The sequence below is a fragment of the Erpetoichthys calabaricus genome, chromosome 10, assembly GCF_900747795.2.
Source record: "Erpetoichthys calabaricus chromosome 10, fErpCal1.3, whole genome shotgun sequence".
In the NCBI taxonomy this organism is placed as follows: Eukaryota; Metazoa; Chordata; class Cladistia; order Polypteriformes; family Polypteridae; genus Erpetoichthys; species Erpetoichthys calabaricus.
This window is the reverse complement of record NC_041403.2, coordinates 86,173,032-86,188,717: the sequence shown is the minus strand read 5'-3', so window position 1 is coordinate 86,188,717 and position 15,686 is coordinate 86,173,032. Positions and strand designations below refer to the sequence as shown.

General features: G+C 36.7%; 1 protein-coding gene across 1 annotated transcript in view; it reads left to right on the top strand.

Moving 5' to 3' along the window:
* LOC114659219 (histone chaperone ASF1A-like) overlaps positions 1 to 5,757 on the top strand; it is a 47,844-nt gene extending 42,087 nt beyond the window's left edge. Inside the window, exon 4 of the mRNA XM_028811557.2 lies at positions 3,790 to 5,757. Within this exon, the coding sequence (XP_028667390.1) occupies positions 3,790 to 4,002 (213 nt within the window). The 3' untranslated portion in view covers positions 4,003 to 5,757. The remainder of the gene's footprint in view (positions 1 to 3,789) is intronic.
* Positions 5,758 to 15,686: the final 9,929 nt, after the last annotated feature.

The following is a 15,686-nucleotide window of genomic DNA, read 5'->3' as shown; positions in this document are numbered from 1 at the left end:
ATAAAAATAATTTTATAGTGTGATAGAGTGAAAGAGAGGCGGTGGGGTTGATTGGGAGGAGAGACGGGTGTCCTCTTCAAAGTCTGAAGATGTGATCATAAACAGTTCTATTTGGTTGTGCATTGCGAGAAGTGGACAGGTTTCATCGGACTGTTTGGAAAAGCAGGAGGGGGACTGGAGATTTTTACAAATGTGCAGTAGTGAAAAATGGAGCACAGATACAATTGAAACTAAAATGTGTGATCAAAGCATTGAAATGCAGACTGAATTTGTCAATGTCACTGCCCAGGAAAATATGTTACTCCATCCTAGCTGATTCAGTGACAGAAATGATTCACTTTATACCACTACATTAATAATGAATCATTCTGAATGCTGGTGACTTCAAACAAGGAATCAAGTGTCTATTAGACATATTTCAATTGTGGATACTACAAGCTGACACAGCTCTATCCAGATATTAATAATGTTAAATATAAACCTGTGGTACAATCTGAGCAGGTCTGACCTCATCCTACTAACACCTACAAGCCTGTTATTGACAGCAGCAGCTTTCTGTTATCTAAGCCAGAAGTTTTTATGTGTGTTTGGGAAGGAGGGTTGTTTGTTTTTTTTATACTTATTTTTTATTGGGAGCTTCTGTTAAATTTTATTTTCCCTTTGGGGACAAATAAATTATAATGTAATCCGTGGGTGAGCAATGTCTGTCCTGGAGGGCTGTAGTAGATAGATAGAGATAGATAGATAGATACTTTATTAATCCCAAGGGGAAATTCACATGTAGTGGCTGCAGGTTTTCATTGAAACCCAATTGCTTAATTAGAAACAAATGCGTTCTCAATCACAGGACTAGTTTTATTTTGTGGCTTGTTATTCTGCAATTTTAGGTTCTGATTTCATAGATTTTTGCCTTCCAAGGATATCATCCAAATGATTTGAAACCTAAGATGGATCATTTTCAGTCTGTCACATTTTTCTGTAAGTGTTTTATTAAACCAAATAGTGCATGATGAATTCACACAGGTGTAAATGGAAACAATGCAGACGGAGAACTGCTGGTTCATTAGTCATTTGCGTCTTATTGTTAATAAGGAGCCATTAAAAACACTGAATGCAGATGCTTAAGACTAAAATAAGCAATTAAGGGTGGGGAACCTTAATAAGTGAGACCACTAAAATAAAGCATCAAAATATCACATCAGCAGTAAATGCTTCATCAGCAATAGTTGACTTCTCATTCAGAAACTGGTATCACAAAAATGACCAAAAGACATTGAGAAGGTTTGGGGCAGCCACCCGTATAATTTTTCCCAGCTTCAAAATTGATTCAAAAGAACAGAAATGTTCACATGACTGTGTCCAAAACAGAACTGATGTACTAGAAAAAAGATGGTGGCTTTAAAGGCCAGTATGGGAAGTGATGTCATCAGGACCAGAACCGGAAGTGATGTCGTTGGCTGCCCCAGAGCCAGGCAGGATTTCCCTAGAATGGTCTGTAAGGAATCGAGAGAAAGAATTAGTGCACTTCACCACCCCCGGTCTGGAGTGGAATTACATGTACTCAGGCCCTTTAGTTGTCTCCTAAACACGCGTGTGTGACACTAGAAAAAATCAAATTTGCACTTAGAGGATCTTTACAAAACCTTTTCAAAACCTGGTAGGATCTAATCAATAATGTTTTAGAATAAGTATTTAAATTGAGGAAGCAGGTTCTCTCCTCTCTTTTTCTCTGTTTATCTTTATTTATTTATTAATTTATCTATTTACTTATTCTTACTAACATAAAATTTTACACTGCTGGCCTAGCCCTCTTTCTCAGGGGTGGGGGTTGATTTGTTTCTAACCTTTTTTTTTTTTTGTAAAACTTGAGTTATTTGTATGGAATGTTATTTAATTTTAATAAAATCAGTAAAATTAAAAAAAAGAAGCTGGGTTGGAACAAAAATCTGCAGCCCTCCAGGAACGACATTGCCCACCACTGATCTAATCTAATCTAATCAAAATGTCAGTAGTGTCAGAAGGTAATGGAACGCCCACCCCCCACCATGCACCATCTCTTTTGTGGCAGCTAACAAAGGCAGATTCCTGATTTTCTCGACTGTGGTAAACATTTCTACTGGTTCACAAATTTCTACCAGTATCTCGTGTCTACAGGTATACCACAAACCACTGGTTCAACTACATTGTTGAAATAAAAGAAACTTGAAATATTTGTGTTTTATGCATATTTTAATGATTATTTTTCTTCAGATGTGTATATTATGCAGACCTTTGTTCAGAATGATGCATGACTCTTTCTCTCAGGCTTCATTAAAAGATTATAAGATAATATCACATTTACTGTATATACATACACAAATTTGCATTTGCAAGTAGGAAAATTTTATATAACCTTATTCTTTTATATTATACATTTTGTAATCTTGTGAACAGTGCAGCAAAGATTAAGAATTATTTGAAATTTGTCAACGTGTCACACGATTTCAAATGGGATAGCATGTCACTTAGCAACTGCAGTGAGGATGTCAGATTACCCAACTAAGAATTATTGGGAATGAAAGATTACACATCCCACTCATAATTTCATAACACAGTTTCAAGTTACTATTGCATTGGGAAGGAATTACAAGGTTGAAACGTTTTTGGCAACTAATCAACACTTTGCATCTTTTTATTTTTTTCTTCACTCCAAATAAACACTTGTGCTAGGCCCGGAGTTACAAGTCCTGTAACTCCTCTGCTTGTGCAAACCAGAACACCCAATTTCCTTCATTTCCTGAAGCTGCAATTGCTCTTCTCTGTTCTCCTTCTTATTCATGTAGATTTGATTGGGTCATTCTGTATTTGTGGGCATTGTATGCATTGTTCGTCCAGCTCTGCTCCAATTGGTTATCAAATGTTGCATACATTAGAGCCTGTCCCTACCGCTTGAACAGGCTTGATTTTGTTGTGGCTATTCACAGAATGCAATGAATGAGGTCCAGGGTGCACAATGCAACTGTCCATAGCAAAATTAAATTATGTAAGTAAAGTCTGAAATCGCTGAGAAAGATAGTACAGTAATGGGAGCTTAACCCAGAAAAATATATTTCATTTCTAAATCAAAAATATTCTAAAATAGAATTGTGTAAAATAACAGTTAGTCCATCCATTATCCAACCTGCTATATCCTAACTACAGGGTCACAGGAGCCAATCCCAGCCAATACAGGGCGCAAGGCAAGAAACAATTCCTGGGCAGGGTACCAGCCCACCGCAGGGCACACACACACACACACTAGGGACAATTTAGAATCGCCAATGCACCTAACCTGCATGTCTTTGGACTGTGGGAGAAAACCAGAGTACCCGGAGGAAACCCACACAGACGTGGGGAGAACATGCAAACTCCACGTAGGGAGGACCCGGGAAGTGAACCCGGGTCACCTAACTGCGAGACAGCAGCGCTACCACTGCGCCACCGTGCTGCCCATAACCATTAGTGTAAAGCAGAAATAGAACGGAGAAAACTGTAATGAAAAGTGCAGTTTTATTCTTCCAGCAAATTTTTTATTTTTCTGCTCCAGTCAGCTTGTCTGATAACAGTTAATTAATGTTTGAGGCAAATTTTAAATGTACCACAGATATGCAGCACAATTACTTACAACTGAAAATAATCTACTACAGTTAACCAGGATAGAAATCCTTTGCTCTTTTGCAATGACTTGAGTGAAAATATCACCTATTCACAATTTATTAAAGAATAGTTTATTATGTTATTAATTTTTGCCTATTTGTCCTTTAATTTCAGCTCCAGAGAAACATACTAGCTTCAAATCCTCGAGTTACAAGGTTCCACATTAACTGGGATGATAACAGTGAGAAAGTGGATGACTCCGAGAACACAATTCCAAATATGCCTGCTGTACTTTCGTCAAACAATTTAACTTCTGCTTCCAAGGGCCTAATAGTCACTGGGAATCCTTTAAATCTTATGTCAGATTCACTTATGAACTGTATGTGACTTTAATGGTATTATTTATACAAAAGCAGTTTGTTAAACCTGTTCAGTTATGAGGATTATATAACCATTTCCAAAGCTAATGCATAGTGTCAGAGAAAGCTTGTAAAATCTATAAATATATTTTTTTAGTTCTAGAACTTGAGCAGTTTTTCAGTTGATGTTAAAAACAGGTATGTTGTGCTGTCCTTAACCCTGATATTCTTTTAGCAGTTTAGACATTAGCTGCTCAGCAAAAGATTACACTATAACATTATCTAAAGATAATCCCAAGAGCAAGATAAAATTAGATTGAAATGTGGAGGGACATAATGCTGCTTTTTACAAATTATAGCCATAAATGTGAAGAAAATTTAGGCCTGGGCAAATGTAGAAGGAATATTTACCACCTGTGCCTTCTTTGTGTTAATTTGCGTTGTCAGTCTGTACCTTGTTTACAAACATGGTGTTGGTATATGTTGTTAATGGTCATCCATTATTTCAGCTAGTTCCAGATCCATATCTATTTGACATATTTTGTAACGAGTATTATATCTTTGATTTACTGTCTGTTGAAGTCAATTTGGTTTTCTGGTACCATTAACCGAGTGCCAAATCATAGAGTGGTGCTAAATAGGATATTTGCCTGGGCCAAAAGAGACCTATTAAAATATAAAACTATATAGGAGCCTAAATTTATATTGTTTTACAGAGTTATTAAGGGATAGCAATACATGACTGAAAAATTTTCCAATCTTTTTATTTGTTTTGACACACTAGAATAGTGGGATTATGCCCTGCATCAGGTATGCCACAGTGCCCATTGATTTGCATTTCAATTGAGCCATTACATAATGAAATATTCTGCTTCTTTAAATATTTGAATTTGCTGTTATTTATTCTAGAATCTGATCGAGATCTTAATAGAAAGACAGAACAAAGCAGCAGGTGCAGGTAATGTCTGTGCTCACTTGGGAAAAGAGTGAAAAATGACATCTCTTAAAGGAAATGATTTGCCAAATCTGCACATAATACTAGATGCTCCAAATAGCAGGAGACAAAAAGCATGAAAACACAAGTTGAAATTACTTCTTTAACTATTGTGTAATAATTAGCTTTTATTCAAAGTCGTATAAAGGTCTGAGCAGAATTCCTGCAATGTTTCCTCTATATTAGTACATTCTTTATCCATTTAGTCATTTGTCTTTACACCATCCTGCTGTTGGTCTTGTCTAATACTCTGATTATCTTGGCAACATTGATCGTAAATACTGTTTCACAAGTAAACAGATGGAAAAAGGTTTAATCAATAAAATTAATGTTTTAATAATATTTTTTCAGTGATTAAAAACTCAAATTGAGTGAAGAGAACAGCCCAACAACATTGTAGCCCAGAATAATTTATAACCTGTGTTTTGGGGTAAAATATATGTTTTCTCCTTCCAAAGTTTTCAAAGACTGGAGTTCTGCATAAAATTTGCCTATCATCTCAGAACCACAGGTTGTAATAGAAAAATAAGAAAGATATTGAGTAGTATAATGAAATCACTGAATCAATGAAAAAAATCAGTTTTGTCAACTCAACTGATGATATCAGGCAAACTTCAGTTTTGATTTAATCAGTGTTGTTACATTTTTAGTCACTGGAATTTTAAAAGTTGAGCTAACACTACAAACATTGCCATCATGAAGAAAAGACATGAATGGGCAGGAGCATCACCCCGTTTGAGAATGTATTGTTTTGATTTGTTTTCTGTAATAAAAATGTTAAATACCTGACATAGCATACGGTACCTTCCTGTGTTCTTGTCTGATGAATTTTTATAATTTTATTAAGCTAGAGCTCAACAAACTATTAATCATTTGTCTCCAGTCCAGAGTTATGTTTTTCAAATCATTCTCAGATAATCTCTCATTCATGCAAAGCAGAGGTCGACAAACTAGTGTGTGTAAATGATGATTTTATAAAATCCTGAAACCCTTTAAAAGCACATATTATATTCATATACACTATGGGTTAAAGAACAATTTTTGATGTATTGTTTATGCTAATTTTCTGCATAAAAGTTTCATGAGGAACAGCTTTCTCCTTTACCAATGCAAAAATTGTATAGTATGACTCATGAAGGTCCATTTTTATTTATCATTACTTAAAGCTATTTGTTTACTCCTAAATTTAGGGATGTGGTCATTACAATATTGTTATACTCAGATGCCCCTAAATATTATATAACTAGTAGGAGTACCCGGCATTGCCCGGGAGTCTATAACTGGAGAATTTCCCAAATGAACGAAACAACATAGAAATAGAACAAACAGTTTTCTGATTCACATTTTATTGTAAGTTCGTCCACTTTGGATTGTGTCTGCTGTGGCGTTTGAGACGCCCTTGAAATAGACTTTTCTCTGGCATCTGAAGTGGACCGTGGAATTGTACGCCTTTTTTTCGGTGGCATGGGTATATTCGCGTAAAGCAGGAGAATTATAATGTGTTACGTGGTATTACGTATGGAATACGCACCACAGTGAGATGAATTTACTTTATTTACACTACGTCGGAAAGCGAACAAATCATAGACATATAGATAGACGGCGCATTCACTGTGTTGCCCAGTCAACACGATACGTCAGTGCATCCGCCCTATTGCGAGTGGTAAAAATGCCATTTAAACTACAGTAATCCCTCACTTATCGTGGGAGATAGGTTCCAAGGCCGACCGTGATAACTGAATTTCCGCGAAGTAGGGACACCATATTTATTGAATTATTTAACGTGTATTTGGACGTTTTTAAACCCTCCCTGTATTGTTTACAAACCACCCTTTACTCTATTAGTAACAGGGACAACTGCTAAGCAATATGAAATCAGTAGATAAGTTTACACTTACTGTATAGCGAAGTACACGTAGCAGCTTGTAGGCGATCATGACGTCGTCGACCTTGTTGCAAAGATTCCTAAAGCAGATTCCATCCAGACTACTGCCTTATCACGTCCACTTGCAACTCATTTTGCGCCCTGGTTAAAGGACACTGCGGCCGTAGATCTTATATGCTTTTCCTCCTTTTTAAATAAAAAGAATCATGGACTCATTGATGCTGTGATGGTGTCCTGCAGCGGTGTAGCTGTTCCCTTCCTTCAACATATCCAAAACTTTTACCTTTTCTGCAATCATTTGCATCTTCTGTTGGCGCTTGGACACGGCCCCTGCAGCAGTAGCACGTTAATGCTGAATGAGTGAGATGAGACTTCCTGGTTAATGCAGCACTCCGTCACTGAGCCAATCAGCAGCACACAGGAACTTAACTGCGTGCTCTGATTGGGTAGCTTCTCAGCCATCCGCCAATAGCATCTCTTGTATGAAATCAACTGGGCAAACCAACTTAGGAAGCAAGTACCAGAAGTAAAAAGACCCATTGTCCGCAGAAACCCACGAAGCAGCGAAAAATCCACGTTATATATTTAGATATGCTACATATAAAATCCGCGGTCGTGAATCTGCGAAAAGTGAACCGCGAAGTAGTGAGGGATTACTGTAATACACGTAGACGTGGAAACTGGGTTTTCTGATGAAAAAACAATAACGTTTAAAACAGTATCGTTTACATACAACAGATTTTGGTGAATCGTTTAAATGTAATTATTTATATCCATTTATACACTAATAAAGGCAATTATTAAATACTACTACTACTAATAATAATAATTATTATTATTAAATAATTCCTCCCATATAAGTAACATTTCGTGGACTGCCTTCTTCCATCTTTGAAACATTTCTAGACTTCGTCATGTTCTTCCGCAACACAGTACTGAAGTATTGATTATGCCCAAGTCACTTCACATATAGATTACTGCAATGCTATTCTATCTGGCATCCTACAAAAACTTATCCATCGCTTACAACTTCTTCAAAATTCTGCTGCTGTGTCTGCGTTTGCCACGTTATGTTCTAACTACAGAGGCAGAGTCCCATTGCATGGTTCTAACTTGTATTGAGTCGCGGTATTGACGCGAACACCATACTTACGGATACTATCAAATTATATATAAGGATTGGTAAGGGATGATTGATCTACAGGGTGTAAATGTTGTGGTCATCAGTTTTCTATGTATCTTTGTAACATTTCTTTTATTTTAAAAAAAGGCCTTTAAATATTTTTAACAACTCTCATGTTTTATTCGCACTGAAGCTACTGTACAGTAATCCCTCCTCCATCGCGGGGGTTGCGTTCCAGAGCCACCCGCGAAATAAGAAAATCCGCGAAGTAGAAACCATATGTTTATATGGTTATTTTTATATTGTCATGCTTGGGTCACAGATTTGCGCAGAAACACAGGAGATTGTAGAGAGACAGGAACGTTATTCAACACTGCAAACAAACATTTGTCTCTTTTTCAAAAGTTTAAACTGTGCTCCATGACAAGACAGAGATGAGAGTTCTGTCTCACAATTAAAAGAATGCAAACATATCTTCCTCTTCAAAGGAGTGCGTGTCAGGAGCACAGGCTGTCAGAAACAGAGAGCAAAGCAAACAAATCAATAGGACTGTTTGGCTTAAGTATGCGAAGCACCGCGGCACAAAGCTGTTGAAGGCGGCAGCTCACACCCCCTCCGTCAGGAGCAGGGAGAGAGAGAGAGAGAGAGAGAGAGAGACAGATAAAAACAGAGTGAAAAATCAATACGTGCCCTTTGAGTTTTTAAGTATGTGAAGCACCGTGCAGCATGTCGCTTCACTAAGCAGCTGCACACAAAAGATAGCAACGTGAAGATAATCTTTCAGCATTTTTAGACGAGCGTCCGTATCGTCTAGGTGTTCGAACAGCCCCCCTGCTCACACCCCCTACGTCAGGATCAGAGAAAGTCAGCGCAAGAGAGAGAAAGAGAAAAGTAAGTTGGGTAGCTTCTCAGCCATCTGCCAATAGCGTCCCTTGTATGAAATCAACTGGGCAAACCAACTGAGGAAGCATGTACCAGAAATTAAAAGACCCATTGTCCTCAGAAATCCGCGAACCAGCAAAAAATCTGCGATATATATTTAAATATGCTTACATATAAAATCCGCGATAGAGTGAAGCCGCGAAAGGCGAAGCGCGTGGGATCACTGTACTGTATGTTTAATTAGACATAACATCTGGTGCATTACTTTTCTCAAGTGCAAAAGTGGTACAGTTTCCAGATTTATGAATCATACTGACGAGCAATGTTACTGTCTTTATTGGGTGCGTTCACATTTAATGAATGTAGAAGAATCTACTGTCGTCATCATGTATGTCTGTCTGCTCGCATGAAACATCTTAGATTCCAGTGGACCAATTTTGTTTAAATTTAAATTTTACTTTTTATAGACGTTTGTTGGGAAGTTAAGTTTTTATTAGGGTACATTAAATAAAAAACTCCCTTTGAGAAGCATTAGTGACGTCTCAACCTCATCACTAATAAAACTGAGAAACATTCTGAGCTGCATCACTTACGGATTATTTTACTGTTTCAAATCTGCCTTGGGAGAGGTTACTTCAGCTTGTATATTTCATTGTTTTTCAACTTTTAGTCATACACCAGTCACTCCTGACAGCAAAGCGGTGAAATGGTAGAACAGTTGTGAGCATTGCAGTGGCTTGTGTTTCTGTGAACCTCTGATTCAGTGGCTCACTTCTCCTGCTCCTTAACTTATGTAGAAATGAATGAAAGAATGAACGTGCTCCTCAGCCGTGGCCTGCTGACACTGTATGCATAAAGTGAATAAATGGGTACTCAGAATTCTGTTACAGTAAAAATTCTCCCATGGCTTCATTATCTGTAGATTACACTGATTCAGCATTTTTCTGTCACTATAAGTTATCAGGCTAAGTGCCACAATGAGTGGTGGCTCTCTGGCTAAGGATCTACTTTGGTTTAAATCCCGTTACTGCCAGAAGGGGTCCTACTCCATTGGGCCCTTGAATAAGGCCCTCAACCTGGGGCATTGTACAATGGCTGACCCTGTGCTCTGACCCACAGAGGTCATGTGAATAGACATTTCCCCTCTGGGATAAAAAAGTAAACCAAGAAAAAAGTAATGAGACATCACACTTAACTATTTTACCTTGAGGTTTTTAATCTCTGTCGGGAACTTCTTTCAAAAATGTAGTGGTGAAGAAATTTGAACTTCACTTAGACGTAGGCCCTTTACAACCAATGACAATCAATGCCATTTTGATATTACTTGAGTTGGACTCTGTCGTCTATGAAAGCTATTTAAGCCCCCGCAAGCCAATATGGGCTTTATTTTCAACTACATGATATTGTAAAATGCTGTTAACAAACATGTATTTTATGTACCCAACCAACCCATGTCATTACCGTGGAATGGCCAAATGGGGGAGGCAGCTTGATGGATGAGGTCTCCAGGACTCTAAAAATATCCAAATCTTATTATGTGATATCATCTACTGTTAAATTCTGCTCTGTACTTCTAAAATTTTTATTTTTTTTCACTTCTAAAAAAAAAACTTTTTATTTTATACCGTATTGAGGAGTTGTTCTGTTCTGTGTATTGTATTTTATTGACCCCTTCTTTTTGACACCCACTGCACGCCCAATCTACCTGGAAAGGGATCTCTCTTTGAACTGCCTTTCTCAAGGTTTCTTCCATTTTTTCCTACATGGTTATTTTTGGGAGTTTTTCCTTGTCTTCTTAGAGAGTCAAGGCTGGGGGGCTGTCAAGAGGCAGGGCCTGTTAAAGCCCATTGCAGCACTTCCTGTGTGATTTTGGGCTATACAAAAATAAATTGTATTGTATTGTATTACATTCTGTTCTCAGTGTTATTTTTGAATATGCCCTACTGATGCAAAAGTATGTGATTAACAAAATGTAATACTGTAACTAACATTTTTATTAGGTCACTACAAAAATTAATGCTCCATCTTTCAAAACAGTTTGTATATTTTCTTACTTATTCATTGCTTACTTTCCAATATTTTTTTATGGATATTTCCCTCAACATTAGCCGTGTAGTGTGCTTTTCATTATTAATGTCTTCTAACATCTTTACCGTTTTGGAAAAGAAGAATATTTTTCAGTCAACTATAGCTTTATTTTTCCATTGCTGCCTTTGGACAAAAGCAGAGAACTTTGGTATCAACTGTTATCACTCTTGTGTGTAACAGCAGTTTTAGAAAGAGACATACATGATTTAGTTGTGCCAGTGTATAAGTGAATAAAAAGCTGTAACTGTGGTATCTTAATACATTCTAAATTTTTCTAAAAAATCTGTAAAATATATACTTCTCATTCTGCTAACGCATTTGAAGCATAAAAGTGCAACTAAGATTATTTTATAAGTTTAACACCACTGAATAGGAACAAAATTTTGATCTCTCATGACATTAGTAAAGGGTCATTATCTGCAGTGATTATATGCCAAAAACGTCTCACTCCTGAAGACTGGCGAGTGACTTCTAAGTAGAGCGGCATTGCAATATTACTTAAAAGGTAACTAACTCTTTCAACTGGAAACATACAAAAAGAGGACCAATTGACAATTCTGAATTTTGTAATCTCTATGGTAAGTTTACTCGTTTAACCATGGTATGTCAAGCTGCATGGCCTCAAGTCAAAGTGTCTTGCAACTTTCTAATTATATGTTTTTTGTTCATTATTTTAAAATATACACTGGAAAATGTTTAAACATTTTGCTTTAAATATAACATTCTCAAACCTATAAAGTGCACTTCAGGGTTGCGGAGTCCAAAGCCCATCCTTAGCACAAGGCATCTGTGTGCCACTTCATCTTAACCTGCTTTACAGTAAACAATTAATTAAGAAATTTAGGAATTTGTTGCTTTTACTATTGTTAAATATAATATTGACTCATGTTCACCCTGATCCTTGCACTCTAGTTGCTCCTCTGTGTAACAACTGTGCTACTGACTGGTTGAAATCTAAGTAATCAGCGTAGATCTAAGTGTTAACGTTTGCAGTGCACCATGCAATACATACAGTATGTCTCTTTTATATGACATTTGGTATGGGATTTTTAAAAGAAGTGTTAATATTTGTGATGTGCCATATGTTCTAATGACAAATGCAAGGCATTTTATTACTAGTGTTTGTGATGCTCCATCTTTTGGAATGACAGAGGCTTTTTAACCAGGCAGACACACAAATAGACACACAGCCACTTATCCTTTTATTAAGGTGGATATTTCTGTGAATCTGATTTTCAAGTTACATTATCTTGATTTTAATCTAATTACATTTTTGTTGGTTTAAAAATGAACATGTCTTGGTTCAGTTCAGATGATCATAACTTGAAAAAAATCTTTTTTTTCCAAGTATTTAAAGATATGTTAGCTGTGAGACTGTGTATTATCCAGCATCAAACTGGCAAATCTTCTTAACTATTTGTAAACTCAACATTTTCTACAGCATTCAGGCAAACGAATATGTAAAATTGTTGTTATTAAGTTTTACTATTTTATGTTTTTAATTATTTTATGCCTCGCTATACAGTATATTAAAATGATATTACTGTTACAAATAAAATGCATACTAATACTTTGAAACAGACATTTGCATATTACCCTGTCTGCAGGTGCAAATATTTTGAAAATGGCAAGGTTCACAATAACTTTTACACACTGAAATAAAATTTTGCCATTTTCAGTGTCAGCCAATAAGAAGCAGTATGTAAGAAATTAAACATGATGAACCCATACCACATGACTGACTACTGTATATATACAAATGTTGTTATTAAAGTTCATTTCTACAAATCTTCTAATTTCTGCAGTGTACTATTCCAATGATAGGGCTTGTAATATTTTATTAAATTGGATAGGCCCTCATTCAAAGTTACTCATAACTCTCTTGTTCCTGAATGCTTTTTGATTAGAAAAATGACCAAACTGCTGGTGTACCCCATAAACAGGGGTACCACCTGGATTTACACATTCATAAAAAGCAAGTGTTGAACATCAGGGGAAATTTCGAAAGAAAAGTCCGACAGACCACGTTATTACACACAGAAACACTACAATATCCAAAGGCAATGAGAAGAATTTGAAAATGTGAAGAGGAAAAAACCTGTAAACCATAAGCTTGAGCTAAGAATAAAAAAATGGGTTGAACAGTTAGTCTTTACTTTGTTGGTCTTCAGTAACTTACTTTACATCATAATTAAAACGGACGGGAAGACTGGGCTAAAATTATTCTGCAGTGATGTGAATGAATGTATTTGAATTATAGGAAGAGTTTTTTTTGCAGTCATTGCAGCTACAGTGGATGCAGCAAAGTGTAAGGGGGAAGTACGTTTTCCTAGAGTGTCGTTTGGTGCTGGCTAACTTACCATATTCAGTAAATGACACAAGTAAGACAAATACATAGTGTACATGTTATTTGTTCACTCGGGTACCTTTTATCCAATAATAGATTAGATAAAGGGCACCAAAGAACTTTAGTGCTGAAAATTTGCCACATTTGAGGAAATCAGGAAGGAGTACTTTTTCATTGCACTACATTTTCCATACAGTATCCATCTTAATACAAGGACAAGTGTCTGTCTGTATATATATGTGCTTGTCAAGTTTCTATGCATATTATCCATTGGATGGTGCATTATAAACATTAGCACTGCTTTTATGACTCCAATACCAAATGGCATACAATAGAGATATAGCAACCGGACGGACACACTTCACTGCAAATGCTGACACTGAAAATATCCAACTGAGAGAAACTGCCGGAGAGACAGAAATCAGCTTATCCACCTTAATAAAAGGACAAGGGTTTGTGTGTCCATCCAGGGCTATGTCTCCATTATATGCAATATGGCGTGGGATTTGTAAAAGTAGTAATGTTTATGATGCACCATCTGTTAGAATGAAAAATGCCTTGCATTGTATTACTTCAAATGATTGTAAGGCACCATCAGTTGGAAAGGCAAATGCAATGCATTTTATTACTCCAAATGTTTGTCATGCTCCATCTGTTGGAATCAAAAATGTAATGCATTTTATTACTTCAAATGTTTGTAGTGTGTCATATGTTTGAAAGAAAAATGCAATGCATTTTATTAGTATATGCATTAAAAAATACATTTTACAGATGGTTCACTGCAAAGGTTACAACTGAGTATGCTGAGGTCTATGTTGATTACTTATGCATATATTGCATAATATTTCTCTTCTTATTTGAACATCATGTTCTGTACTTATGTTACACTCTTTCCATACTATATTTGTAATTACTGTATAGCATAGTTGGGCTCATAAATGGAAGGGTGGGGCTAATAAGTGTAAATGCATTTGTTAAGAATATGCTGAAAAAAGGCGCATTGATTTGAATGGAGTCCAAGAACAGGAATAGGCTGACAAATGGGTGGCTAAGTAATGTGAATTGCTTAACTCTGAACGTCTTTCATCATCTGGAATTAGTAGGAAAGTATTGTGTTTGCAAAGCATGTGCCAATAAAACAGGGATCCATTACAGTGTAAGCAAAAACTACCTTAAGTGTCTCAAGACTGTTACATTAGATGACTTTTCCAGTGATTTTTAGCTGTAGCCTTCATTTACGTAATCTTTTCAGTCGGTGGCTCGATCCTGTGAAGTTGATTGCCTAATGTTACCTACCCAATGACTGAGACCAACTAGTCTGCGACTGGCTAGAATAAAATCAAACAGACTTCATTTCTCCTTTCATCGCAGGGAAGGGCTCTTTGCCTGCAAGTGCCGAGAACCATTGAGCATTCAGCAGGATGTACAATGCATAGGAACTTCACAAATAGAAGAGAAGCACATCTGTCTGATATCTAATGTTTCATTTACTGAAATAGAATGGAAAAAAGAAAGAAAAGGCAGAGACTGTGGCTGAATGCACCACAGCTATTAACTATACATGCTACATTGGTAAAGCATTGGCGCCATTAGGCAGCACGCTACTGGCTGTCAGAAAAAGGGACGAGCACTACTGTGCTGGAAGATCAGCGCTTAGTCAGTAAATCTGACATGGGCTATGATTTCAATTATGTAATTTGACATGGTGCAGCAGTAAGATCATACTCCATGACAGAAAGTTACATAATGTGACAATGGCTTTATGAATGAATGAATAAATATCTTTATTGTCATTGCAAAAGTACAACAAAATTGGATCCCATCGTATCAGTGCAAAACAGCAAAAAATTATAAAACTACAGAAACCTATAAATATGAAGATTTATAATAGGGATTCTAAAAGTGTAAAAGCAAAAATAACACTACACAATGAGACACTTTTCACATTCTGCTGGTATTTATTGCCTAATCTGTACCCTTTAAAGTTCCACAGTATGAGTATCATTTAGTGCAGTCACAACCATTGGGTAAAAACTACTTTTAATTTGTTTGTCTGTGTTTTTATTGTCTTGAAGTGTCTGCCCGAGGGCAGCAGTTCAAACAGAGAGTGACCGGGGTGGGATGGATTTTTAATTAGGCCTTTTTCAGGCAGCAGGAACTGTAAAGATCCTCCAAGGATGATTTTCTGGGCCTTGGTGATGACCCTCTGGTGTACTTTCCTCTCTGATGCTGTGCTGCTGGCAAACCACACACAGATGAAATAAGTCAATATGCTCTCTATGGAGCAATGGTAGAAGGACAATAGCAGTTTTTCGGTGAAATGGTTCTTCCTGAGGATCCTCATGAAGTAAAGTCTCTGCTGTGACTACTTTACCAGCACTATGGTGTTAGCG